A 27,986-nucleotide genomic window follows, 5' to 3' on the forward strand; every position below is an offset into this window, starting at 1 on the left:
TTCTTTCAAATTTATTTTATTGAGGGAATAAATTCTTCGGCTGAGGCCATTTGGTGTCCTGTTCTACATGAGAGGGAAATTTCTTTAAAAAAAAAAATCAAAAGTATAAGGCAGGGACCATCCTTCCCTGCCTCGGGTCAGGATCCTGCCTTTTGGCCAACGGAGCTCCAAACTACGTTAAAAGTAAAACACTAAATTATATTGGAACCATATCAATTTGCATCATCAGATATAAGGTTTAATTGCTGCCGCACACTTGGTCCCTCTTGAGTTGATCACTCTGGAAGAGAAAAAGAGAGGGATATAGTTATAGGAAACAAGTAGGTTTCAGGTTCTCAATTCTTCTGGCCTTGCAACTCCAACTATGACTTTTTTTTAATCATAAAAATAAAGACTTCCTCAAATCAAGGCCGATTCCCGAACCATATAGTTTTCTTGGAAACATTTTGCCAGTAGGATTTTTATTGTTATTTTGACTTCATAATCTAGCGTCTAATTTTAGGATCTCTTTGTGGTCTCCCATCCCAGTATTAATAGGATCCAGCCTTCTCTGGTTTGTCCAATCAATCAAATACCACCACTTAGTTGAATTTGAAGCCCTCTTTCAAATCACAGATGCCCAACTTGAGACCAGGTCGTGGATGTTCACAGATTCCCTCTCTGAGTCCAAAAATATAACAAAACCTATAAATACTGACATGATTTACTTTTATGCATCAAGTTAAACTTTCCATTAGCATCCCGTACTATTAATACACATGTGATATTAGTGAAGAACAACTTGCCTCCAGAAGCTGCAAATTCTCCAACACTGGACATTTTTAAGAGATTGGACAACCATTTGTCTGAAATGGTATAGGGTTTCCTGCCTGAATGGGGTTGGACTAGAAGACCTCCCAGGTCCCTTCAACTCTTCTCTTCTCTTCTATTCTATCCTATTCTACTCTACCCTACCCTACCCAGCCAAATAAAATGAAACAGACACAAAGTGAGACTGTTTATTAGTAACGAATGTTTGATCTAGCTTCCAATATCACCCACTATCCAAACATTTTGATATAAACACACAGACATGCTGGCAAAGTGCAACTCCAATCTCATCATTTTGGCCAGAGCCCATTTCTCGCAATCTTCATAACCCCCCACTACCACCTTACTCAGTAGAAGCTGGGTTACTTTTCCCCCTTTCCTTGGTTCTCGGGGACCGTTTCCAAAACGGGAGCTGCTGGCGGGGAAAGGAGCAGCAAGTTGGTCACTGGAGGGTTTTCCTTGGACTCCGCAGGGACCACCTTCCCAGGCACATTGCTCGATCCAAAGAGGCTTTGTGTGGCCACGTTGGGGGAAGAAGAGGAAGAAGATGAAACAACAGAAGCTGCTGTGCTGTGGGTAGGCTTGGCGGGCAGGCCCCCAGAGACAAAGGCGGTGTACTGATTCCAGAAGGAAAGGGGACCCACCCCAACCAGTTGGGCTGGGATGTCTCGTCCCAGGAAGTCCTGCAGCTTGACTTGGCCCCCGGTGAGCACCGGCAGGGGCCCTTCCAGAGGCAGGTGCCGTCCCCGCCGCGCCTGGTTATTGCTCCAAACATGGCTCCCAAGATGAACCTTTGGAGAGAAAAAAAAAAAAGCAGGAGAAGGAAAAGGGAGGTATGGATATGGTGGCAAAAGCCAAAGGAGGAATACCCAATATTTTCTTCCAATTTAGGAACTATGGGATGTCATCAAATACTTTGGCTGCCAAATGAGAAGACATGATTCATTGGAAGAGACCCTGACAGTTGGGAAAGATGGAAGTCAAAGGGAGAAGGGGACAGCAGAGAATGAGAGGGTTAGATAATGCAATCAATGCAATATGAATTTTGGCAAACTTCAGGAGACAATGGAGGACTGGGGTGTGTGTGTGTGCTATGGTCCATGGGGTTGCAGAGAGTAGGGCACGATTTAGTGGTTGAACAAGAACAATGGGAACTAAAGTCCATCAGGGTGTCCTGAAGTTGTCTATTCCTCAAAAGGGACAACATTTAGGAATGTTTAGAGACAAAAGAGCACTTTCCATATGCCAAGACTGTTTCAATACAGGTAGTCCTCAACTTATGACCTCAATTGGAACTGGACCTTCTGTTGCTAAATGATGCAGTCGTTTAAGTGAATTGTGCCTGAATTTGCAACCCTTTTTTGCAAATCTGGCTTCCTTCACTGACTTTATTATCAAAAGCTAGTTGGGAAGGTTTCAAATGGCGATCATGTGAACATCAGGATCCTGGAATGATCATAAATACAGGTAGTCTTCAACTTATGACCACAATTTAGCCCAAAATTTATGTTGCCTAGTGAAAAATTTGTTAAGTGAGCTTTGCCCCATTTTACAACTATTTTTGCATTTGTTAAACGAATCACTGCAGTTGTTAAATTAGCAACATGGTTGTTAAGTGAATCTGGTTTCCCCATTGACTTTGCTTGTCAGAAAGTCGAAAAGGGGGTCACATAATCCCGGGACACTATAATCATCATAAATGTGAATCCATTGTCAAGCATCTAAATGTAAATCACGTGACCATGGGGATGCTGAAACGGTCACTAGTATGAAAAATGGTCATAACTCACTTTTTCAGTGCCACTGTAACTTGGAATGGTAACTAAGTGAATTGTTGTAAGTTGAGGATTACTTGTCCATAAAGGCTGAGAAGCAGCTATGTAGAGTTGTAATTGCAGGAATGTTCCAATCTCGGATGGCAAACCTCAGATAAAGAATGTTTCCAAGCAAATACAACTCAGGTAAACAAAGTCACTAATCTAAAGGAGGATTAGAGAGAGGAAGTAAACATATGTTAGACTTTAACTAGAGATAATTAATTGTATGGATGACTGTGCTAAACAGTAACGAAAGTTAAGCAGTAACCAAAGTTAACCAGTGATGGAGGATAACTAAAAATGTGTATAAATGCAAGACTAGACTCCAATAAAGATCATCATGATTCAGTTGTTCATGATCAAACAACTCGACTGCCTCGTCATTACAACAAGTGGCGCCTGAACAGGGACCCTCTTACTTTGTCCGGCAAGGATTTGGTGCACCTTCAACCCTTTGTGGTTTCTTCAACCTTTTGGTTTCTGTAAGTATGGGATCTTCGCTTTCTGAGGAACAAAGGAAGCATGTAGATGAATTAGGCTATTTGTTGAAGAAAAATAATACCGAGGTACCACAGAGAAATCTCTTAAGGCTGGTCCAGGAGATTGCAGTTCAGTGCTTATGGTACCCAGAAAAGGGGTCTTTAAAATTAACTGATTGGGAACGTATTGTAAAAACATTGCATACTGAACCTCAAGCAAAAATAGAAGTTTTGCATGTGTGGCATTTATGTAGGCATGCAATTGAAAAATTTGGTCACAATGAATTTTCTCTTTTAACTCCTCCACCTTCACGTTATACTAATGCTGTCATTTGTCCCCTTTCTTCACCTGAATATATGTCTTCAATTCCCTCAGCTCCTGCAGATACAGGGCAAAAGCCTCCTGACTCTATTGTTCAGTCTTCTTTTCAGAAAATGGTAGAGACTTGTAAAAGGGATGCCTTTGTCTCAGGAACAGAACTTGCAGAATTACTGTGTTTGTCCAGTACAATATCGTCCTGGTCAGGGGCCACAGCTTGGACTGCAAGTAGCAGAATGGGAGGGTCTGCCTTATCAGATCTTAAGAGAGTTAAAAAAGGTAGTTACAGACTATGGGATTAGTGGTAATTTTACAAGAGGACTTGTAGAAGGAATAAAAAGTGGTTATACAATGATCCCTGAAGATTGGAAGCAAATATTTCGCATGATTTTAACATCCATGCAATATATGGTTTGGGAGAGTGAATATATGAGACATGCTCAGGCTGCTGCTTTAGGAGGGGGAGGAGCATATACAGTTGAGCAGCTATTTGGTTCTGGACCATTTGGTACAATTCCTACTCAAGTTGTTCTTCCTCCAGCTATGTTAACTATTGCTTCTGAATGTGCCTTTCGTGCTTTTCTTAAGGTACCCCAAGCTGGAGAACCTAGAGCAAATTTTTCAAACATTCGACAGAATGCCAATGAGCCTTATGCTGACTTTGTTGAGCGTTTGTCCAAAGCAATTAGTCAGCAGTTTGATCATCAGGAAGCTGCTGATGAACTTCTTCGCCAGTTAGCTGTTGAAAATGCTAATGCAGATTGTAAAAGAGGTTTACAGCTGTTAAAGGCTACTGCTCATTACACTCTGGCAGATATGCTGCGAGTCTGCCAGGATATTGGATCACAAACTTATAAAATGCTGCTATTCAGAAAGGACAGCGACCAATTGGTAACTGTTTTAAGTGTAAGAAGCCTGGCCACTTTCAGAAGGACTGTCATTCTACACCTTCTATGCCTCAGAATCGTCCTTCTAAGAAGTGCCCTATTTGTAAACAGGGATTTCATTGGGCCAATCAATGTCGGTTTCGGTCAGGAAACTTGCCAATGGGTGTGGCACCCACCCAGAATCCAAAGCGTGCCTTTCCCATCACTCTGACTCCTCCAGCAGTCTCTCTCACTCCTCCCCAGCCACAGCCGGTAGCGCTGGGACCGATTTAATCACTCAAGAGGAAATTGAGTTTAAATTTCCCATGGAAGTTAAAATAGTTCCATTTCAATTTAAAGGTCCTCTTCCTTCGAGATTAGTTGGCTTAATTTTGCCTCGTTCTTCTGCACACAAAAAGGGCTGTTTTGTTGTGCCTGGGGTAATAGATTCAGATTACACTGGTATCCTCATGATTCAGATTTGGGTGAATCTTCCTCAAGTTCCTCCTTGTAATTCTTCTGTTGCTCAATTGCTTCTTCCATATGAAAATCCATCTCCTGGTACAGGTAATCGTGGGGATGCAGGATTTGGATCAACTTCTTTATCTGTAGGCTTACTTCATCAGCTGAACTCCTCTCGTCCTTTGTTAATGCTCTTCCCTAATAAACAACCATTTCAAGGGTTATTGGATACTGGAGCCGATGTTACTGTCATCTCCTCTTTACAGTGGCCAGTACAGTGGCCAAAAACGACAGTTTCTTCATTGTGGGGAATAGGAGGTTCTACAGCTGCTTGGCAGAGTGTTCAAGAAATTAATGTTACAACATCTGCTGGTAAGTCCTTTTTCCTACAACCATACATTCTAGATATTCATACTAATATTTGGGGCCGTGATATCCTTTCTCTTCTTAATGCCCATTTGATTCTTGATGATGGCTCTTCCTCTTAAATGGCTCTGTTCTACGCCGGTTTGGGTGGAACAATGGCCGTTATCAAGGGAAAAACTCGCTGCTTTACAACAATTGGTTCAAGAACAATTGGCTGCTGGTCATATAGAACCTTCTACTACATCTTACAGGACAGGATCTCATTAGCATAGCTTTCACTCGTACAAAAGTTGAACATGAGCATTTGATGATGATTTCAGAATCATATCAGATAGCCTTTTCTCAATATGTGGGAAACTTGTTGTATTCTTTGCCCAAGGATCCTAGAATAGTGGTTACTACTACTTTAAATCCGGCCTTTTTTCCCATTTTTGTGCAAAATCCTATTTCTAAAGCTCTTACAGCCTTTACTGATGGATCACCTACAAGGGGTGTGGTTGTCTGGAAGATTCAACAACAATGGTATTCTAAATTTACTGCCACGCAGACTTCAGCTCAACGTGCTGAGCTGGCTGCTGTGATTTTGGCTTTACGATTGTTCAATGACCAACCTATTAACTTGATCGTTGATACTCAATATGTGTATTTAGCTATGCAATCTCTTCCCTTTTCTTATTGTGCTCTCTCTTTGGATAAGAATTTGTTATCCTTGTTTTTATCTTTAAAGAATAGTTTGGAAACTCGCTTGTATTCTTTGTATGTAGAACACATTCGAAGTCATACTCCCTTTACTAATGCCTTGACTGAAGGAAATCGGAAGGCAGATGAACCCTTAAAGGATGTTGCGTCTTTGTTTGCTGATCCTGTTGCTAGTCATTCTTATTTTCATCAAAATGCCAAATCGCTTGCAAAGCAATTTAAAATTTCATTATCTCAAGCCCGGGATATTGTCCGTGCTTGTCCAGCTTGTCAACAACTGGCAGTTCCCTTTCAAGTAGGTGTCAACCCACGAGGAACCCAAGCTAATCAAATTTGGCAAATGGATGTAACTCAATTTTCAACCTTTAAGCCATATTGCTATCTTCATACGTCTATTGACACTCATTCACATTTCCTTTGGGTTACTGCTTCAAAACACGAATGTACTTCACATGTTATTTCTCATTGCCTATCCTCTTTTGCTGTAATGGGTTGGCCTTCTCAGTTTAAAATTGACAATTGCCTCGCTTATATTAGTAAGGAATTTCAAATCTTTTGTCAGAAATGGAATGTTACTTTAGTGCATGGAATTCCTTACAACTCTCAGGGTCAAGCTATAGTTGAGCGAGCTCATCGTACTTTTAAGGCATTGCTTCAGAAACAATTACAAACTGAGTCTGGCCCTTACCATCTGCGAAAGATTCAAAATCTCATTGCTGTAGCATTATATACTTGGAATTATTTAACCTTTTTAGATTCTCTTGCAGACTCACCTGTTAATTTGCATTTTCGAACTACTGAATCTTTAGCAAGGCCTTTGGTAAAGTATCGCCAAGCTCCAGATCCAACCTGGAAAGGCCCTACACCGCCCGATCACCTGGGGTCGTGGTTACGCCGCCGTGGAAGATCCTTCTACTCAACAAGCAGTGTGGGTTCCAGCGCTGTGTTCGTCCGTATCATGGCATGGCATCAGGGCCTTCACAACCCGATTCCGGATTTCAATCTTCATCTGAACACGGAAGTCCGTCTTCCAAGGTCAACGCGCCCGCAACCCATCACTTGAGGCCAGGTTAAATCTACTACATATCAAGCTCAACAACAACTGCAACAGGCCTCATTACCTCAGACTCCTGAAAATCTTGTTGCTGCTGTTTTTGCTATTACTGCTAACTCTGTTACCATTTTACTTTGTATTTTCTTGTTTATGGTTAATGGTGTTTCTGCTCAAAATGACACTTCTGTGGTTCGTCTTAACCCTAATTTGTGGGTTCGTCATGCCCAATACATATTTATGACCCATGGCACAAATATTACTTTATACTATGAGCCCCAATGGCATTTGGTCAAATTTCTTTTACCCCTAACTTGATCATGTCTTCTACATTTATTGTTTCACAACTACAATCTATTTCACACTCCTGGCTATTTTCTACACCCCCTATGCAATTGATTTCTGTCCGTTGGCATTACTTGAAAGTTAGTCAATTTACAAGGGGTCTGTGTTTCTGTTGTCACGCTAAACACACTTGGCTTCATAATTGGTCTGATTATGATGCTGCTCAGCACATATTAAAAGAGCTAGGGAATTACAGTTATTGTTCTGACTACTATTGGTTGTCAGGTACCTTTAATTCTTCTTTGCATGGAATTAATATAGCTCCTGATATGTATCCTGACAATTTTCCTATTTTTAATGCCTCTGATCAATCTAATACAGGATCGATATGCGCTGGTTGGCAGCTTAAGGATCCTAATATGTGGTTCTTTTTGATAAATATGCTACTAATGTTCATCCTCAGAATTATCAATGTGCAACTATAGGTTATTTTACTCTACCTGTTCAAATAGGTACGCTCCCATCAACTCGACAGCGGCCTTCCTCTCTGGGGCCTACATGTAATGATGAAGTCACTATTGACGCACAATTGTCTTCTGGTTCTACATTTGGCCATGCATTGGCAGGGGCCGTTACAGGAGTCCTTACTCTAGGCTCTTATCCTGGCATAATTGCTCAAGAAAACAGACGATCTATTCTTGGTCTCACCTGCAGACTTGAAAAATCCATCAATGCTACCGCTGCTATTATTCGTGATTTACAGCATGAAATAGAAGACTTAAATCAAGATGTCTTACAGCAGCATTTTGCCATAGACTATCTTTTAGCCCGCCAGGGAGGGTTCTGTACGTTAGTTGGACACTGTGGATGTGCTGTGCATTTTCATTCTTTGAATAAAACTATTGAGGATGAGCGTGCCAATTTACAATCATACATTCAAAATAATATCCATGCTCATTACTCACCTTTTGAGTGGCTAACCAATTGGCTCCCTGATTGGTCTTGGCTCAGACAGTTTTTCCTTTATGCTATAATTATTATTATTGTACTAATTGCAACCTGTTGTTTTATTCAATGTATTCCAAATTTATTTGCATTGTTTCGTCCTGCTTCCCCCTCTCTTAATCCTCTACAATTGCGATACATTCATAAATCTTTGAATCCTCCATTTAAAATAAAAAACAAGGATATGTAGTTGTAATTGCAGGAATGTTCCAATCTCAGATGGCAAACCTCAGATAAAGAATGTTTCCAAGCAAATACAACTCAGGTAAACAAAGTCACTAATCTAAAGGAGGATTAGAGAGGAAGTAAACATATGTTAGACTTTAACTAGAGATAATTAATTGTATGGATGACTGTGCTAAACAAAAACGAAAGTTAAACAGTAACCAAAGTTAACCGGTGATGGAGGATAACTAAAAATGTGTATAAATGCAAGACTAGACTCCAATAAAGATCATCATGATTCAATTGTTCATGATCAAACTAAATCATGATCACGTGACTGTGAGGATACTCTGATAGACATAAGTGCAGGACCAGATGTAAATTACTATTTTCAATACCGTTGTAACTTTTGAGCAATCATTAAAGTCGTAAGTCAAGGATTATCTGTGAAGAGTTACAAGCAGATTCACCAAGACAGGAAGCAGAACTTTTGCAATTGTTGACATCGGCCTCCACTTCAAAAGATGGTTATATTGGGGATCTTAAAAAAAATACGTAAAGAGCACAAAATGCTTATTATTAAACATATTGACTACTGCCAGGATCGCCTTTGCCCAATGTTGGAAACAGCCATATACACCTGTAGAGGAACTGGTTATACAAAAAGTTATGAATTGTGCTGAAATAGATAAATTAACGCTGAGTTTAAAAGATAAGGAAGCTTCAATATTTTATAAGGCATGGGAACAATGGTATAGCTGGATAGATCGGAGGCAGATTAAGGATAGGTAATTATTAAATATAGAATATAGATAGAATAAGAATATAATTATGTACAAATTAATACCCGTAAATATTGTACAAATGATTGTTATATGATAAGCACCACAAATAGCTGTTATTGAGTGATATATTTTTTATGTTTTTAATGTAATAAAAATTCAATAAAGTTAATTTTTTTAAAAAAAGATGATTATACAAAACAGTGGCAACCTTCCATTAACAACTTGAGAGTTGAAATTTGGGCAGAATGGGATAATCCATGCTTCTCTACAATTACCAGCATCCAAATTTCTTCTGAAGCCAGACTTGTGCACAGAGGAAAACTGTGTGAGGAAAGCATGGTTGTACCAAAACTCAAAGAGAAACTGGACATGAAAGTACAAGCATGCTTTTCTGTTATTCACACCGGTATGAGTGAGGTCTGGCCTTTATCTTAATAATGAGAGATGAAGAGATAAATCTCCAGGTGGCCTAAATGACTCTCTAAAAAGATGCAAATGACCAGCAAGGAGAATAAATCCTTCCATTCCCAACCATCCAGTCAGCTAAAGAAGCTTCTTGGATGAGAAGTGAAACATCTTCAAAGAAAAAAATAAGAAAAGTCCAGTTGCCTATTGAAAAGGCACCTTTGGGACAATCATTACCTGGATGACTGAGAATTTCCATAGACCCAAATGATCATGAGATAAAGCCTACCCAGTGGTCCTCAACTTACAACCAATTGTTTAATGACTGTTCAAAGTTACAACGGCACTGAAAAAGTGACGACTATTTTTCACACTTAGAACTGTTGCAGCATCCCCATGGTCACATGATCAAAATTCAGATGCTTGGCAACTAGGTCATATTTATGACGGTTGCAATGTCCCAGGTCACATGATCACCTTTTGCGATCTTCTAACAAGCAAAGTCAATGGGGAAGCCAGATTCATTTAACAATTGTGTTACTAACTTACTTATTGTGCTACTAACACAGTAACACCATGGAACAGTATTAGTAACTAACCTCAGGATTTCACTTAACTGTAAAATGGGGCAAAACTCTCTTAACAAATGTCTTCCATGGCAACATAAATTTTGGGCTCAATGGTTGTTGTAAATCAAGGACTACCTGTAATGTACAGCAGCAAAATATTTGGGATTTCTGGAGATTATTTCAAGGCAGGGTATAGTTTTTAAGCAAGGAACCTAGGATGTTGCAGTATAGGACAATTAAATTTTTGCCCATAATCAGAAATGGCACAAGAGTAAAAGATGGTATAGGACTTCTAGGGGTTTCCTCAGGAACAGCATGGAAGTGGTCTATCCAATTTTTTGACTTCCCTGTCTACAGTTCTCGATTCCCTATTAGTCTCTCATCAAGAGGCCAACCAATTCTGTTTCCATCTGCAGAACCTATTCTCCCCATTACACTGAGGGTGGTGGAGACTACAGAGCACCAGGTTAGGGAAGGTTGGTCCACCCAACACAAAAGTTATGAAGGTCTCATCCTGCTGAACTGCAGATCATAGGAGAGTTGTGGCACCACACATCTGGAGAACATCCATAGGAGAATCTATAGAGATTCTCAGTCATCCAGGTCATGGTTGTCCCAAAGGTTCTTTCTCAAGAGGCAGCTGGACTTTCTGGTTTTTCTTTGAAGACGTTTTGCTTCTCATCCAAGAAGCATCTTCATATTTGAGCTGAAGAAACTTCTTGGATGAGAGTGAAATGTCTTTAAAAAAAAGAGAGATAATCCATAGGAAGAATGTAGCCTTGCCTATGCCAAGGACCCCTCTAGAGGGCGACAGACAGCACACTAGGGAAGATGCCTTCCTATCCAAGACCACAAGAGGAAGCCAGATGTCCCCTATCCCACCGTCTTCATTTCTTACCTGGGGATGGGCAGTCATCGCATGTTTGCGCAAGGCTGCCCTGTCGGTGAAGGGCTGTTTGCAAATCCCACAGATCAGCACTGGTTCCTCTTTGGCTTGGCTGCCCTGATGCTGCTGCTTCTTGGACGGACCTTCTCCAGCACCTCCTTTCTCCTTCTCTGATTCTTCTTCCACCGGGGCAATTCCACCATCCTCTTCTTCCATATCGGCCTTCTCTTCCCCATCCTTCAAGGGGCAGAGAGGACTTTGGGGCCCCAGTGGGGAGGAGGAGAGTACTCTGGGTCCTCCTTCTCCCCCCCCCAGACTGCTCCATTTCCTCCCTTTCTTTGGGAGGACACAGACCTTCAGGACTGGATACCTGCTCTGCCTTTTCTCCAATGCTTTCCACCGAGTCTTCATCAGTGGGCTCCTCTTCTTCTTCCTCCTCCTCCTCTGACAGCTCCTCCTCCTGGGGGATAGGTGGCTGCTCCTGTGGCTTCTCCCCTTCTCCCAATGGGGCCCCCTCTGGGGCTGAAGGCTCAGGCAGTAGAGCTCCGTTGGGGATCTGCCCACCCAGGTGCATTCGGACATGCTGTTGGAGGCTCACGGCATTGGTGAACTTCTTCTGGCAGATGGGACAAGAGTTTTGTGCTCGGGCCGATGGGCTGGTTTTGTGGGCCACAAAGTGAGCCCTCAGGTTCCCTCGAGTGGAGAAGGCTCGTCCACAGACCTTGCACTTGAAGGGGCGTTCACCCCCGTGCTGCCCGTAGTGAAGTTGCAGAGCTCGGGGACAACTGAGGACCCTCAAGCAGATGACACACTGATTGGGCCCTGAAGATGCCGGAGAAGATGACACCGAGGAGCCGGCTGTGGATGGGGCCACAGAAGCTGTGCCCACGGAGGACGAGGATCCTTGGCGATCGATCTTTTCCACCAGCTGCTGGAGCTTGGAGGTCTCCGAGGGAGAGGCCTCCAGGACATAGGGGAAGGGCCCCATGGCTGGGCCTGCCTTGAAGTGATTGGCCAATAGAGCCCAGCTGGGCAAGGCCCCCACAAGCTTCCCCAGCTGAAGACGGGCCCCTTCTGTCTCTGATTCAGGAGGGGTGTTCTCATCCCCCTTCCCCTTGGCTTCCACTGCCTTCATCAGGACCAGCTTGTTGAAACTGGGCAAAGCTTGAGCCGCGCCTGAAGGAGTTGTGCCTGATAGTAGGCTCAGACTCTCGGTGGCGCTCAGGGCCTTGCGCTCGGTCGCAGGGAGGGCCCCGTGTTCCTCTCCTGACTCAGCTTTCTCAGGTGGCACGGACATGCCATAAGGGAGTCCCGAAGTGGTCAGGACGTAGTCTAAATGCTCCGGGACTGGATGAGGGTTCATCTGGACATGAGGGTACTTCTCCCGGTGACGATGGAAATGGACCTTAAGATTGCCTCGGGTGGTGAAACGGTTCCCACAGATGTTACATTTGTAGGGACGCTCGCCGGTGTGGGAGCGTAGGTGGATCTGGAGGGCGCTGTCACTGCCAAAGATCTTCCCACAGAAACGGCATTTGTGGCGCCCACTTGGTTTCTCACTTTCCAAGTTGGGTTCTCCCCCTCCTCCTCCTCCTCCTCCGTTCTTCTGTCGCAAGAGTCCTGGAGATGTGGCTTGTTCCAGACCCCGGGCAGTTCCTAAGCACTGGGCTGCCAAGACGCCTGTGGCTGTAGGAAAGGCTGGAGCTAGGAGCTGCTCAGCTTTGGGCACTCTGGTGCCACCAGGGAATGGGTGGTAGAGATGGAAGAATGCTGGCTTGGGCACATCTGGAGAGGCAGATACCTGGCTCCTCCCAGGCTCAGTCTTGATGGAAAAGACAGGCAAAGGCGGCTTGGGCGGGGCAGATGCCACTGAAGCAGGTTCTGTGGTAGAAGTTGGAGCCCCAACCTGCCCCCATGAACTCAAGAGCAACACCTGGCGGCAGATCTGTTCCGTCATCTGCATCTGATGGAGTTGGCGTTGTTGCAGAACACGCAACTCTTCCAGGATGAGAGGGATGTTGAGATGCCCAGTGGAGAGAGTGGTGGGGGGAGGCAGGGTTGGGGGTGGTGGAGGAGGGCGCCGGGAAGAGGCGGACTCTTGGCTTGGCTTAGTCAGCAAGGGCCCAGGTTCCACATCCATGCTTGGAGAACTTTCGGGGTGGACCTCAACGGAAGAGGAGGATGAGGAGCAAACGCTAGAGTGCTCCTGGCCAGTGGTGGGAGTAGTCGCAAGTCCTGCCGAACTGGGGGCTCGCTCTGAGAAACAAGTAGTGGTGTGAGTGGATAATTCGGAGGGGTCCTTGAAGTTGATGTGACAGGAAGGGCAGGAGAAGGGGCTGGAGTCATCCCCAGTGTCTCCTGGGAAGGTAAAAGAAAGAAAAAAGAGACGACCAGATTTATAATAAATAAATAAATAAATACAGGAACATAGAACACTGATGACAGATAAAGACTTAATACAGATAGTCCTTGACTTACAGTAGTTCATTTAGTGACCATTTGAACTTATAATGGCACTGAAAAAAGTCACACTTACAACCACTGCAGCATTCCTGCTGTCTCATGATCAAAATTCTGCCACTTGGCAACTGGTTCATATTTATGACTTGCAATATCCCACGGTCATGTGATCTCCTTTTGCGACCTTTTGACAAGCAAAATCAATGAGGAAATCAGATCCACTTAACAACCGGCTTACTAATTTAAGAACTGCAGTGATTCACTTAACAAATGTGGCGAGAAAAGTTGTAAAATGGGGCAAAACTCACTTAATAAATTTCTCACTGAGCAACATAAATTTTGGGCACAATTGTGGTTGTACGTTGTGGACTACCTGTAGTGCCTTCTAAACCTTATTCACACCCTTAATATGTATATTTAAAATATATTTATATATTTAAAAGGCTGCTGTTCCAGATTAGCAGACTTATACATGTCTGCATGATACTTCCTGTATATATATATATAGGTAGTCTTCAACTTACAACACTGTCAGAGTACGCACAGTGTGACTAGGTGAGACAACCCAGGAGCAATTACAGCCCACAGAGGTTTATAATTAAATAGTGGTTTATCTACACAAAAGAATATACATACACGTACTAGGCAAAAGTCAAACACTCAATCAGCAATTAGCTACAGCAGGGAAGCACACAAGGAAAGAGAGTTATGCCCCAACAAGGCCTCTCTTATACTACAGCCTCTTAAAGTGGTAGCAGTCAAATAATTCTGCTGACTTGTTACTACCATTGCATCATCATTACAGTATTACAACATTACAGCAGCTGGTCAGCTATTAAATCATCATTACCCTAACGAACAGTTCATTTAATGACCATTCAATGCTACAATGGCACTGAAAAAAGTGACTGATGCCCCTTTTTTTGTACTTATACCCGTTTCAGCATCCCCCTGGTGGACATGATTTACATTCGGAGGCTTGACAACCAACTTATATTTATGATGGTTATGGGCGTCCTGGGCTTATGTGACCCCCTTTTGTGACCTTCTGATAAGCAAAGTCAATGGGGAAGCTGGATTTACTTAACAACCATGTTACTAATTTAAGAATCGCAGGGATTCACTTAACAACTGAGGTGAGAAAAGTCATAAAATGGGACCAAAGTCACTAAACAAATGTCTCTCTTAAACATGTAAACGTTGGGCTCAAAGGTTGTTGTAATACAAGGACTACCTATATATAAGATAGGCAGAAGATGAGAAACACAGGCAGTACATCAGTGGTGATATTCAAATAATTTAACAACTGGTTCACCCAGGGTCAGGTTGGTTGTCATGGGAGGCGTGGCCCATCCTCGTCCTTCAGCTCTGCTGCACATGCGGGACAAATCTTTCGCAACGACCAACCTGATCATGGGTGAATCGGTTATTAAATCCCTCCCCACCGCTGTCAAAGTGGATCCTGGGAGCTGCACTGCAACGGAGCAGCCTGCATGAGGGAAGGAGGAGGAGCAGGGAGAAGAAAGAGGGAAAACAGCCTCCTCCTTCCCTCGCACTGCCACTCCATGACAGGTTCGTCCAAACCAATGCAAGCCGGCTGAATACCACCACTGCAGTACATCAGGAGAGGATCATTAAACAATTTTTTTTTAAGAACATGTATCTCAATTTTGTGCTCAATTGTGGTCAAGACTACCTGTATAATTTTAAATCAAATTCGCTGCATATTCAAAGCAGAGATCTACTAAAGTTCAATTTTCCCTCCAGCGAGGTCCGTGGACCTGCACTGGGCGGCAGCATGCCAGAAATTAGGCCGCATAAACAAGCAAAGCCCCATCCACAGGACATGAAACCACACCCACTCTGGTCCACGGAAAAACCTCTCTCTCCACGGAACCTGTCCCTGGTGACCAAAAGGTTGCGGGGCCACTGTTCCAGTTGGATGAGGACCACAATAGTCCTTGACTTACCACAATTGAGCACAACATTTTTCTTCCTAAGAGAGACATTTTTTAAGTGAGTTTTGCTCCATTTGTTAAGTGAATCATTGCAGTTGTCCAGTTAGTAACAAAGAAGGTTGCAAAAAGGGATCGCGCGATCCTGGAATACTGCAACTTTCATAAATATGAACCGGTTGCCAAGCATTCACGTTTTGATCACATGACCCTGGGGATGCTGCAATGGTTGAAAATGGTCAAGTCACTTTTTTCAGGGTTGTTGTCATAACTTTGAATGGTCACTGAATAAACTGTTGTAAGGCCAGGACTACCTGTATTGGTTTAGGGACCATTCAAAGTTACAACAGCAGTGAAAAAGGGGACTTCTGACTGGTCCTTACAACCATCACACCTTCCCTGTGGTCACGTGATCAAAATTTAGCCGCTTTACGACGGATGTAATGTCCCTGGGTCATGGAAATAGGCGTTGGTACTTACCTGATACGCCTGTTCTCCATGAGCTGTGAAGAGCATCCAGTAGTGGGAGGTGGTTCAGTCTCCTCTTGGATAGGCTGGGCTTAATTTGCAGGATGCTCTTCCTCCTCCACGGGACTCCTCCCCAACATACCTCAGTTTTACCTCAGCCTTTGTTGAGATAGGTAGCTTTCCAGATTGGCCGGAATAGCAGCTAAGATGAAGAGAACAAAACATCAGGTTTGCTTTTCACTAAATTCAGGAACCCTTTTATTTTGTCATCTAGGAGTCCCAACAGCCTACGATGGTCAGAGTTTAAAGAGACCGTCGTAGGCTGTTGGGACTCCTAGATGACAAAATAAAGGGTTCCTGAATTTAGTGAAAAGCAAATCTGATGTTTTGTTCTCTTCGTCTTAGCTGCTATTCCGGCCAATCTGGAAAGCTACTATCTCAATGAAGGCTGAGCTAAAACTGAGGGACGTTGGGGAGGAGTCCCGTGGAGGAGGAAGAGCGTCCTGCAAATTAAGCCCAGGCTATCCAAGAGGAGACTGAAGCACCTCCCACTACTGGATGCTCTTCACAGCTCAGGGGAGAACACCGTTTGCAACGTTTCCAAACAGCAAAGTCATTGGGGGAAGCTGGATTTTTTAAAAAGATCCCCTTAACACAGAGGTGTCAAACTCAAGGCTCGTGGGCCAGATCCAGCCCATGGGGTGCTTAGACCTGGTCCATGGGACTGCCCTGAAAATAGCAAAGGACCAGTCCACGGTGCCTCTGCCAGTGAAAACGGAGCTCAGGAAGGCCGCACACAGCCCTCCTGAGCTCCATTTTCCCTGATAGAGCACTTGGGCTGCCACAGGCGTCCCCCGCCCCACAAGTGATGTTGAGCTGGCCACGCCCACCCTGGCCATGTCCCCTGCCCCCCCCCAGGTCAAACACAACCCTGATGTGGTCCTCAATGAAATCAGGTTTGACACTCCTGCCTTAAGAACTTCAGCGATTGACTTAATAATCATGGCAATGAAGCTCATAAAATCAGGAACAACTCACTCAGCAACACTTAGCAGTGAAAACTCTGCTCTCGATTGTGGTCATAAACTGAGGACTACCTATAATTCCCCAAATTTTTAGCCGCAGGGATAAAGCCATGCATCTGGAGAGGACCATGTTGGGGAAAGTTGGCATCTCTCAAGCAGGATAATTCGTGCGTGCTGGCACAGCCACGGCCTTCTCTTGGCATATCGCGACCCATAAACACCGAGAGGCTCAGATGGAAAATTTCCTTCCAACAAACAATACATCTAACCGATGTAATGCGATGCGGCAGTTAAAAAGATACTCTCCCTTGCTTAGATTGTTATCTGGGCTGTGTCCAGTTCTGGCCATTGTACGTTTCTTGGGGAGACAGCGAAATGAGAGAAGATTCAGAGATCTCCTCCCTGCGGATCGGGGAACCCGGCCTTGTGAAGGTCAGTTCAAAGATCTAGGTCAGATCTAGTTTGGAAATGATATGATACAAGGATCTCAGAAGTTGTTCCTCCTCTTCAAAACCCATTTGGTCACCAAAATGCCAGCATGAGCAGAGCGTTTAAAGGCAAGGAAGAAAGTTGAGTGTTAAGTGATAGATCAGCCTGCCACTGCACCGGGAACCTAAAAGCAGGATTATGGATAGTGGAGTGTCTCAGACAAGGATCCAATGGCCTGAAGATGGTTTGGCAGATTTTTGTTCTGAGTAACAATTGGACTAGAATCCGTGTTTTTCAATCTTGGCAGCTTTAAGATGTATGGACTTCAAGCCCCAGAATTCCCCAGTCAGCAAAGCCTAGACACACGTTTTTCAATAAAACCTAGAATCTCACATGACAAGTCTTTCTCAACTTTGGCTACTCTGAAGATGTGTGGACTTCAATTCCCATAATTCCTCAGCCAGCCATGACTGCCTGGGGAATTCTGGGAATTGAAGTCTACACATCTTAAAGTGGCCAAAGTTGAGAAACACTGGGCCACAGGTGAATCACAATACTAATGCACAAAAAGCCAAAATGGGTGATGGCTTCCAGATGCAACCAGCATCCACTCCCCGAATCCTCCACCCCACTAGTGCAAATGGAGGCTGGGGATTTTGGGAAGCGTAATCTTCAGTTGAGGAAGCTTGCTCTGTTTTGACCCTGGCCTTCTTCCCAGACATTTGGGTCATCCTCAAGGATCGATCTCCTGGCATCTTCAATCCTGCAGTCCTTGAGCCAAGCTTGGGGTGTGTTGGAGAAGGAGGAGGGAAAGAGGGAAGGAGGAAGGGAAAGAGAGAGAAACAGACAGAGACAGACAGAGAGAGGGAGGGAAAGAGAGAGGGGGAGGGAGAGAGGGAAAGAGAGGGGGGAAAGAGACAGGGAGGGAGAGAAAGAGAGAGAGGGAAAGAGAGAGGGGGGAAAGAGAGAGGGGAGGGAAAGAGAGAGGGGAGGGAAAGAGAGAGAGGGAGGGAAAGGATGGAGGAAGGGAAAGAGAGAGGGAGGGAGAGAAAGAGAGGAAGGGAAAGAGAGGGGAGGGAAAGAGAGAGAGGGAGGGAAAGAGAGAGAGGGAGGGAGAGAAAGAGGGGAGGGAAAGAGAGGAAGGGAAAGAGGGAGGGGGAGGGAAAGAGGGAGGGAAAGAGAGAGAGGGAGGGAAAGAGAGGGAGGGAAAGAGAGAGGGGAGGGAAAGAAAGGGAGGGAAAGAGAGAGGGAGGGAAAGGATGGAGGAAGGAAAAGAGAGGGGGAAAGGGGGGAGGGAGGGAAAGAGAGAGGGAGGGAGGGAAAGAGAGGGAGGGAAAGAGAGAGGGAGAGAAAGAGGAGGAGGGAAAGAGAGGGAGGGAAAGAGAGAGGGGGAGGGAATGAGAGAGTGGGGAGGGAAAGGAGGGAGGGAGAGAGAGAGGGAGGGAGAGAAAGAGGAGGGGGAGAAAGAGGGGGGAGGAAAAGAGAGAAAGGGAGGGAGAGAAAGAGGGGAGAGAAAGAGAGAGGGAAAGAGAAAGAGGGAGAGAAAGAGAGAGGAGGGAGGGAAGGAGAGGGGGAGGGAAAGAGAGAGGGAGGGAAAGAGAGAGAGGGAGGGAGGGAAAGAGAGGGAGAGAAAGAGGGGAGGGAAAGAGAGAGAGGGAAAGAGAAAGAGGGAGAGAAAGAGAGAGGAGGGAGGGAAAGAGAGAGAGGGAGGGAAAGGAAGAAGGGAAAGAGATGGAGGGAGGGAAGGAGAGGGAGGGAAAGAGAGAGGGGAGGGTAAGGAGAGAGTGGGGAGGGAAAGGAGGGAGGGAGAGAAAGAGGGAGGGGAGAAAGAGGGGAGGAAAAGAGAGAGGGAGGGAGAGAAAGAGGGGAGGGAAAGAGAGAGAGGGAAAGAGAAAGAGGGAGAGAAAGAGAGAGGAGGGAGGGAAAGAGAGAGAGGGAGGGAAAGGAGGAAGGGAAAGAGATGGAGGGAGGGAAGGAGAGAGGGAGGGAAAGAGAGAGGGGAGGGAATGAGAGAGTGGGGGAGGGAAAGGAGGGAGGGAGAGAGAGAGGGAGGGAGAGAAAGAGGGAGGGGGAGAAAGAGGGGAGGAAAAGAGAGAGAGGGAGGGAGAGAAAGAGGGGGAGGGAAAGAGAGAGAGGGAGGGAAAGAGAGAGAGGGAGGGAGGGAAAGAGAGGGAGAGAAAGAGGGGAGGGAAAGAGAGAGAGGGAAAGAGAAAGAGGGAGAGAAAGAGAGAGGAGGGAGGGAAAGAGAGAGAGGGAGGGAAGGAGAGAGGGAGGGAGAGAAAGAGGGGGAGGGAAAGAGAGGGAAAGAGAGAGAGGGAGGGAAAGAGAGAGAGGGAGAGAAAGAGAGGGAGGGAGAGAAAGAGAGGGAGGGAAAGAGAGAGGGGGAGGGGAAGAGAGAGAGGGAAAGAGAGAGGGAGGGAAAGGGGGGAGAGAGGAAATGCCAGCACAGCAAAATGGTGGTTCTGCCTTTATTAGCATTGAAAGATAGGGCCAACTGGAGCCAAGTTTCTAGCCCTCATGGTTGACCTTTTGAAAGCAGGGAAAAGAAGCTATCGTGCATGGCAAAGGATGCCAGAAAAAGCACCCATTCAACCACCGCTTCGCAATTTTAGGAAGCGAGGATCTCCTCTAGATCGCCTCCCCCCCTCCCCTCCCATCCGCCCCATCCCCCAAGGTTGTTTGTGGGTTTCTAAACCCGGCTGAGCGCAAACCACGATCCGCCTTTCTTGCAGATCTGCTTGTGGACGCATCCTAAAACAGGAGGCAGGCGGGGACGGAGGGGAACGCCAAAGGGTCTCAGCTCCGTCCACCATATTGGTTTATCTCCCCCTCCTCCTTCCTTCTTTCATCCACCCACCCATCCCGGAGGGTGGGGACGGACGCGTGCTTTTGGGAGGGGTAGACAATGGAAAGGACCCCGGAGAGGCGAACCAACCGGCCGCGACTGGAAGGGAGATGGAAGATGGGGAGAAGGACCGGCCTGCTGGGGAAAGAAAGGGTCGGGGGGTGCCGGGGACCCCCCCCACCCCATCCCTCGCCCTCTTCCCGCTCTTCCTTCCCTCCTCCCTCCCCGCTGCAGCCCATTCCTCCCCACCTGCGGGCTCTGCCATGCTAGCGTCAGCCGCCGCAGCGCCCGCGACCTCCGCCGGCTCCCCGCGTCCTCGGGGGCTGCTCATCTCGGCCGCTCCCGGAGGAAGAGGAGGCGGCGGCGGCGGCGAGAGAGATCGGCGGGCTCCCCCACGGCTCTGCAGCAGGGACCTCTGGTGTCTGGAGGGCGGCTGTCGCCGGCGCCGGCGCCGCCACCAGAAGCCAGCGTGGGGCGCCCCCGTGCGCCACGGCTCCGGAGCGCACCTGGAGGAGAAGGAGGAGGGAGCGATGGATAGCAGGAGGAAGAGGAGGAAGGAGGGAATGATGGATAGGAGGAGGTCGAAGGATGGCAAGGAGGAGGAGGAGGGAGGGAGCGATGGATAGCAGGAAGAAGGAGGAGGAAGAGCTGGATAGCAGGGGGAAGAGGAGGAAGGAGGGAGCAATTGGAAGAGGAGGAAGAAGAAGAGATGGATAGCAGGGGGAAGAGGAGGAAGGAGGGAGCAATGGGAAGAGGAAGAGATGGATAGCAGGGGAAGAAGGGAAGGAGGGAGTGATGGATAGCAGGAGGAGGAGGAGGAAGCGGAGGCCAAAGGATGGTGAGAAGGAGTTGGGAAGAGGATAAAGGGAGCAATGGATAGGAGGAGGATGAAGGATGGCGAGGGAGGAGGGAAGGAGCAATGGATAGCAGGAAGAGAAAGAAGAGGAAGCAGAGGAAGAGGAGGTTGGAGGAGAAAGAGGAAGAAGCGGAAGGGAGCAATGAATAGGAGGCGAAGAAGGAAGTGGTTGGATGGAATTATGGCGAGGAGGAAGAAGAGGAAGAGGATGTAGAGAGTGATGGCAAAGAAGAAGAAGAGAAGGAGGAGGGGGAGGGAGGGAGCAATGGATATCAGGAAGAGGAAGAGGAGGAAGCAGAGGAGGAGGAGAAAGAGGAAGAAGAGGATGAAAGAAGCGATGAATAGTAGGAGGCAAAGGAGGAAGAGGTTGGATGGAATTATGGCGAGGAGGAGAAAGGATGGAGAGAGTAATAGCAAAGAAGAAAAGAAGGAGGAGGATGGAGGGAGGAAGGAAATGATGTACAGGTGGAGGAGGAGAAGGAAGAGGAAGAAGAGGAGAAAGAGGAAGCTGGAGAGAATGATGGAAAGGAGGATGAAGATGGAGAAGAAAGGAAGAGGAGGAGAGGAGAGAGGGAACTTGGCTGATGCAAGAAGATCTCTCTCTCTCTCTCTCACTCACTCTCTCACTCTCTCTCTCAATCTCTTTCTATATCTACCTATCTATCTTTTTTTTCTAATATAATGATGGCCTGATTAGAAAATAGAATAGGGACAGAAATAAGAATGCACACCTTTATATGAAGCAATAGTTAGATGGAAAGATTGGAGGTTGAAAGTTGATATTACTAGGTATGTTTAAATAATAGGATGACTGGTACTTGAATAGTGTATTGTGACTTTGAACAACCAAATAATGAAAGACTATGCTTTAATATAAACGTGTATTAATACTAGGATTAGCAATGGTGACCTGACTAGAAGCTATTATAGAGGTAGAAATAAGAAATAGGGGGAATATTAACAGATATAATTTTTATATAACAGAATATAAGTAATAATTAGAAGGAAAAGACCAGAGGTTGAAAGATGGAATTACCAGGTATGCTTATAATATTATTGGCATTAAAATAGAACATTGAAATTTTGAATCACTAAAAAAACATGTATATTAATACTAGGATTATATAAGTTTGATTAATATAACAACTGTTATGATTATCATTATTGCTGTTAGTATCAAAATGAATTATACCCAGAGGCCACACTGTTCATGTCTTGATATACACTTAAAAATAAAAATTGCTGCCTTGAGTGCTGCCTAGCTAGTCCTTAACTTACAATAGTTTGTTTAATGACCACTCAAAGTTACAATGGCATTGAAACAAATGACTCACGATCATTTTTCACACCAAGGACTGTTGCTGGTGGTTATCTGCTCAAAATTCAGATGCTTGGCAACTGACTCGTATTTACAGCGGTTGCAATGTCCCAGAGTTATGCGATCACCTTCTAACAAGGAAAGACGATGGGGAAGCCAGGTTCACTTTACAGTTATGTTGCTAACTTAACAACAGTGGCAAGAGAGAGAAGGTAGAAGGGAGCAAAACTTGCTTAGCAAATGTCTCACTTAACAACAGAAATTTGGGGCTCAATTCTGGTCATAAGTCGAGGACCACCTGTACAGATTCCCGTGCAAGGGTCAACCTCAGTGGATCATTCACCAAACTCTTTCCCAAGCAACACAACTGTAAACAAAGTTGTAGAAACTGAACATTTTGGTTTTGGTGACAACAGTGGGGAAAACTCTTGTGTTGGCCTACAATGAGTTTAGGTGAGCTTTTGTTCTTTGCTCAGATAGGATATTTTGGCCAAGATGGAAATGAACTAAAGGTCAGTTGATGGACAGTTGACATCCTCTGGAAAGTTGGTTTAATGATGCTTCGTGGAATAAACCACAGGTGGTATTCAGCAGTTCTGACCAGTTCCGGAGAACCAGTAGTGGAAATTTTGAGTAGTTTGGAGAATTGGCAAATACCGCTTCTGAGTGGCCTTGCCCCCATCTACTCTCCGCCTCCCAAGTCCCAGCTGATCGGCTGGGTCTTCTTTGGTTGCCCTGCACAGGAGAATGGAGCTGGAAAGCAAGTTAGTGGAGTGGGGAGGGAATGGGGATTTTGCAGTATCCTTCCCCTGCCACGCCCACAAAGCCACACCCACCAAGCCATGTCACGCACACCAAGTCAGGCCCACAGAACCGGTAGTAAAAAAAAATTGAATCCCATCATGGGCTGGATTCCCCAAATCCATTCAACCAAAGCTAAGCAAGCCACAAGCTGGCTTAAAATGTGGTATGAATCCATGAAACCAAAATAGCCACGGATAAAGCTTGTTAATGAACCCTTAAGTGCAATAAACTGCCATGCCTTGAAAAATTCTCCTTGTTTACTTACGATCCAATTCTCGGTTTAAATTATCTTTCCTCAATGTGATCTCCTTTGGACCTCAAACAAACCCTTTGCCCCTTCCCCCAAATCAGAACCTTAATCTCTATAAGAGACCAATTGTTTCTTTCCCCCCATCCACCCCCGAAATCTGAGTGGGCTTAGAACAACAACAACAACAACAAATCTCCCTGCTATCTAATCTCTTTTCTGTCCAAATTGCATAAAGTTGATTAAACAGAGTTCGCGCCTTGAATCATTTCCCCCAGTGAAATTAAAAATTAAACTTTGAAAGGCTTCCGGGGTTGCTTGGGAAATTTCAAGGCCCTTGTGTAATTCCCCGGGGTGCGTATGTGTGTCTCTGTACAATTTTTATTTTGCAGCTCGAAGTTGTGGTTTTTTTTTGTTTTTTGTTTTGGTCAAGAGGAACAAATTGCAATTTGCTTGTGTTCTATCCTCCCCTTGTTTTTCTCTCTTCAGTCTGGGGAAGGAACCTGGACCGGAGACAATTCAATGCAATTGTCCACCGTAAGAGCAGCAAAGAGGGTGGGGGATGGGAGGGAGAAAATTTAAAAAAAAAAAAAACCTAAGAGGGGAAGAAAAAAAGAAAAGAAAGGTCTAACTTAACACAAGAGAAACTATCTTGCACTTTGGTGAGTTACTTAGCAACAGCACAAATAGCCCGAGAACCAAGAGAAAAGAAGCAGTGTGTGGCAAAAATATGGGAGTGAGGGAAGTGTGACAGAATACATATGGGACCGATCATCTTCTTTGGCTTTTGGGAATGCAAGAGAGCTTTGGACCGGTGATATAGGGAACAAAACAAAACAAAACCCGGAAGGCATGTAGGACAGATGGACAAATTTATGAAACTTGTAGAAAGTTTCACTGGTAAGACTGCACTTAGAATATTCATCCAGTTTTGGTTGCCACGATATATCTATATCTTGTATATCTATATCGATAGATAGATAGATAGATAGATAGATAGATAGATAGATAGATAGATAGATAGATAGATGATAGGTAGGTAGGTAGATAGGTAGATAGGTAGATATAGTTATAGATATAGATATAGATACGTTAGGAAAAAAGTGCAGAGGAGATCAATAAAGATGATTAGGAGACTGGAGGCTAAAACGTACAAAGAATGGTTGCAGGAATTGGTATGGCTAGTTTAATGAAAAGGAGAGATAGATAGATAGATAGATAGATAGATAGATAGATAGATAGATAGATGATAGATACATAAAGATAGATGATAGAGAGATAGATATGATAGATAGATAGATAGATAGATAGATAGATGATAGATAGATAGATAGATGATAGATAGGTGGATACATGATAGATAAATAGATAGATAGATGATAGATAGATAGATAGATAGATGATAGATAGATAGATGATAGATAGATAGATGATAGATAGATGATAGATAGATAATAGATAGATAGATAGATAGATAGATAGATAGATAGATAGATAGATGTAGAAAATGCAGAGAAGTAGATGTAGAAAATGCAGAGAAGATCAATGAAGATGATTAGGAGACTAGAGGCTAAAACATATGAAGAATGATTGCAGAAATTGGGTATGTCTAGTTTGACGCAAAGAAGGACCAGGGGAGAAATGATAGCAGTGTTCCGATATCTCAGGGGCTGCCCCAAAGAAGAGGGGGTCAACCTATTCTCCAAAGCAGCTGAGGGCAGGACAAGAAGCAATGGGTGGAAACTCATCAAGGAGAGAAGCAACCAAGAACTAAGGAGAAATTTCCTGACAGTTAGAACAATTAATCAGTGGAACAACTTGCCTCCAGAAGTTGTAAATGCTCCATCCATGAAGTCTGTAGAGATTCTCAGTCAAAAGAAAAAAACAAAAAAACAAGGAAGTCCAGTTGCCTCCTGAAAAAGCACCTTTGGGACATTCATCAATGGAGGTTTTAAACAAGAGGTTGGACAATCATTTGTCTGAAATATTACATGGTTTCCTGCTTGAATAGGGCAATTGGACTAGAACAGGGGTCCCCAATGCCTGCTCTGTGAACTGGCACCTGTCTGCAGGATGCCAAAAACTGGGCTGGACAAACAAGTGGAGCCTGATTCCTGGGATGCAGGCAGTGTGCAAAACCATGCTGTACTCCGGTCTGTGGAAAAACCTCTCTGTGGAAATGGTCCCCAATGCCCACATGGTTGTGGGCTGCTGGACTAGAAGATCTCCAAGGTGCCTTCTAACTCTGTTCTTCGTTAAGGGATCTGCCCCACTCTCTTCTCCCTCCCTCTCTCTTTCTCCTTTCCCCCTCTAGCTTTTTCTCTCCTCTCCCTCTTTCTCTCTCCTCTCCCTCTCTTTCTCCTCCCCCCTCCCTCCCTCCTTCTCTCTCTTTCCCTCTCCTCCCCTCCCTCTCTCTTTCTCCTCTCCCACTCTGCCTCTCTCCTCCCTCTTTCTCTCTCCCTCTCCCTCCCTCTTTCTCCTCTCCCCTTTAGCTTTCTCTCTCCTCTCCCTCTCTCCCCCTCTCTTTCTCCTCCCCTTCCCTCTCTCTCCCTCCCTCTTTCTCCTCCCCTCCCTCCCCCTCCCTCCCTCCCTCCCTCCTTCTCTCTTTCTCTCTCCTCCCCCACCCTCTCTCTTTCTCCTCGCCCCTTTCTCTCTGCCTCTCTCCTCTCTCTTTCTTTCTCTCTCCCTATCCCTCCCTCTCTCTTTCTCCTCTCCCTCCCTTTCTCTCAAAGGCTAGGAACTGGTGTTTACTTGGAAAAAAATGTACTTTGGCTTGCTGAGATAAGTAGACAGCATTCAGAGTGTCAACAAAACATGGGTGTAAGTAGGTGTGTTACAATATTGCATGAACTGTCCGTCTACAGCTGAAATTTGCCAGTCAGCTGTCTTGTAGCCAATATTTTTCAGACCTACAATCCATCAAACCATGTCTTGTTTACGACATAGGAGCCATCAAGATGAGGGCTGAAGTGTGGTTTGGGGGAGATATTAGGATATTGCATGATCTTAGTTTGCATTGTAGGGTTTCAATCACGAGTTCCTTAATTTCGAGAGAGTGAAAGGAAACAAAGCTGCATGGAAAAGGGTGGGGTTAGGATTAGCTTTTCCTCCATCGGATCACACAGTGGCCGTCTTCGGTCCCTTCCCTGAATGCCAGCTTTTTGTTTTGTCTTAATGCAGTTTGGCTCACTTGCTCGAGCCACCTGAAGTTTTGATCACACTTGCTCAAGCCACCTGAAGTTTTGACCTGAATTTATTAGTAGGTACGATGAGTGTTTTGGCAAATGGATACTAACAGAAGAGATGCTTCAGAAGGGAATGGAATAAAAGGAATTTTGCATCTCGAACCAGGAACCCTAAAAAGGTTTGACTGCCGATGCATGGGTTGACACTGTTTCTCCTTTTCTAGTTCTACTCCATCCTTGTGCACACCTGTCCCTGCAGTTCTGGTCATTTTATGAAAAAGTTACCCATCCACTATTTGCCCCAAAGGTGCTTTTTTCTTCTTTTCAAAAGGCAACTGGATTTTTTGAGGTTTTTTTTTTTGTGTGTTTGTTTGTTTGAAAAACCGAAGAAGCTTCTTAGATGAGAAGTGAAAGGTTTTCAAAGAAAAGGAAAAAAAAATCTCAAAGAAAGTCCATTTGCCTCTTGAAAAAAAAGCACCTTTGGGACAATCATGATCTGGATGTCTCTACCGTACCTGAGGCTTCCCCCTCCAAAAAGTCCACATCTCCATGAAAGACCTCCCTCCAACACGCAGGAGGGTGTCACAAATCTTACACACCCCTTGTGTGTTAGCCTCGGAAGGCAATCTTTGCTAGCCTACACGAATATCAGGGTGTTTTGAGGCAGGAGCTTGAAATAATAATAATAATAATAATAATAATAATAATAATAATAATAATAATAATAATAATAATAATAATAATAATAATAATAATAATAATAATAATAATAATAATAATAATAATAATAATAATAATAATAATGTCTAGACAAAGGAATAAAATATTTGCCTGCCAAAGGTTGTAAGCAATTGGGGAAGGCATTTGAATGCATCTGTCTAACCCGCCCCCCATTTTGAGCACACCAGTAAGCAAGAAAGAATTCTAGCAATCTTAGCAAAGTTTGCACAAGCTAGCAAACTCAAATTTCCCAACTTTTGCTTAGATTTTCTAAGGGCGGAGAGCCGAGTGAAGTGAACGCGTGAAACTTTCCCACTTTGCTAAGCCTTGACATATTTTCTCCCACGCATAACGCTGCCTACCGTCCTCAGGGCACCTGCCCTAACGTCCCGGGGGGAGAGGGGTCCTTCCCTCTTCACCCACCCCACCCCAAATCTTTCCTTCCTTCCTCCCCCACCCCACCGGGCACCCACCGTTCTCAGAGGCCGGGAACCCTTGGCCGAGAGAGATGAGCTGCTGGGGGTTGCGCTGTTTCCTCCGAGACATGCCGGCAGGAGGGGAGGGTACCCCAAGTGTCTCTCTTTGGTGGGGAGCCAGGGACCCCCTGATTGCACTCTCCCAGGAATGGCATCCCTCCTGCCGGACCCCCTCCACCACCTCCTCCTCCTCTTCCCCTTTCACACTCAATTCTCAGGGGACACGCCC

The 27,986-nt window shown here is 45.0% G+C and overlaps 1 protein-coding gene across 1 annotated transcript; it reads right to left on the bottom strand.

Annotated features, from left to right (window-relative positions):
* On the bottom strand, nt 1-27,932 carry SALL2 (spalt like transcription factor 2). Its single transcript, XM_087948440.1, is given in 5 exon segments — nt 1-280; nt 1,158-1,601; nt 10,982-11,282; nt 11,284-13,327; nt 27,755-27,932. Coding segments are annotated over 4 exon segments (2,847 nt in total). The 5' UTR covers nt 27,828-27,932; the 3' UTR covers nt 1-280; nt 1,158-1,172.
* Between the last annotated feature and the right edge of the window lie 54 nt (nt 27,933-27,986).

The sequence above is a fragment of the Notechis scutatus genome, chromosome Z (assembly GCF_049901735.1).
Source record: "Notechis scutatus isolate UNSWTSFEM ecotype Mainland chromosome Z, rNotScu1.2, whole genome shotgun sequence".
NCBI classification, from domain to species: Eukaryota; Metazoa; Chordata; class Lepidosauria; order Squamata; family Elapidae; genus Notechis; species Notechis scutatus.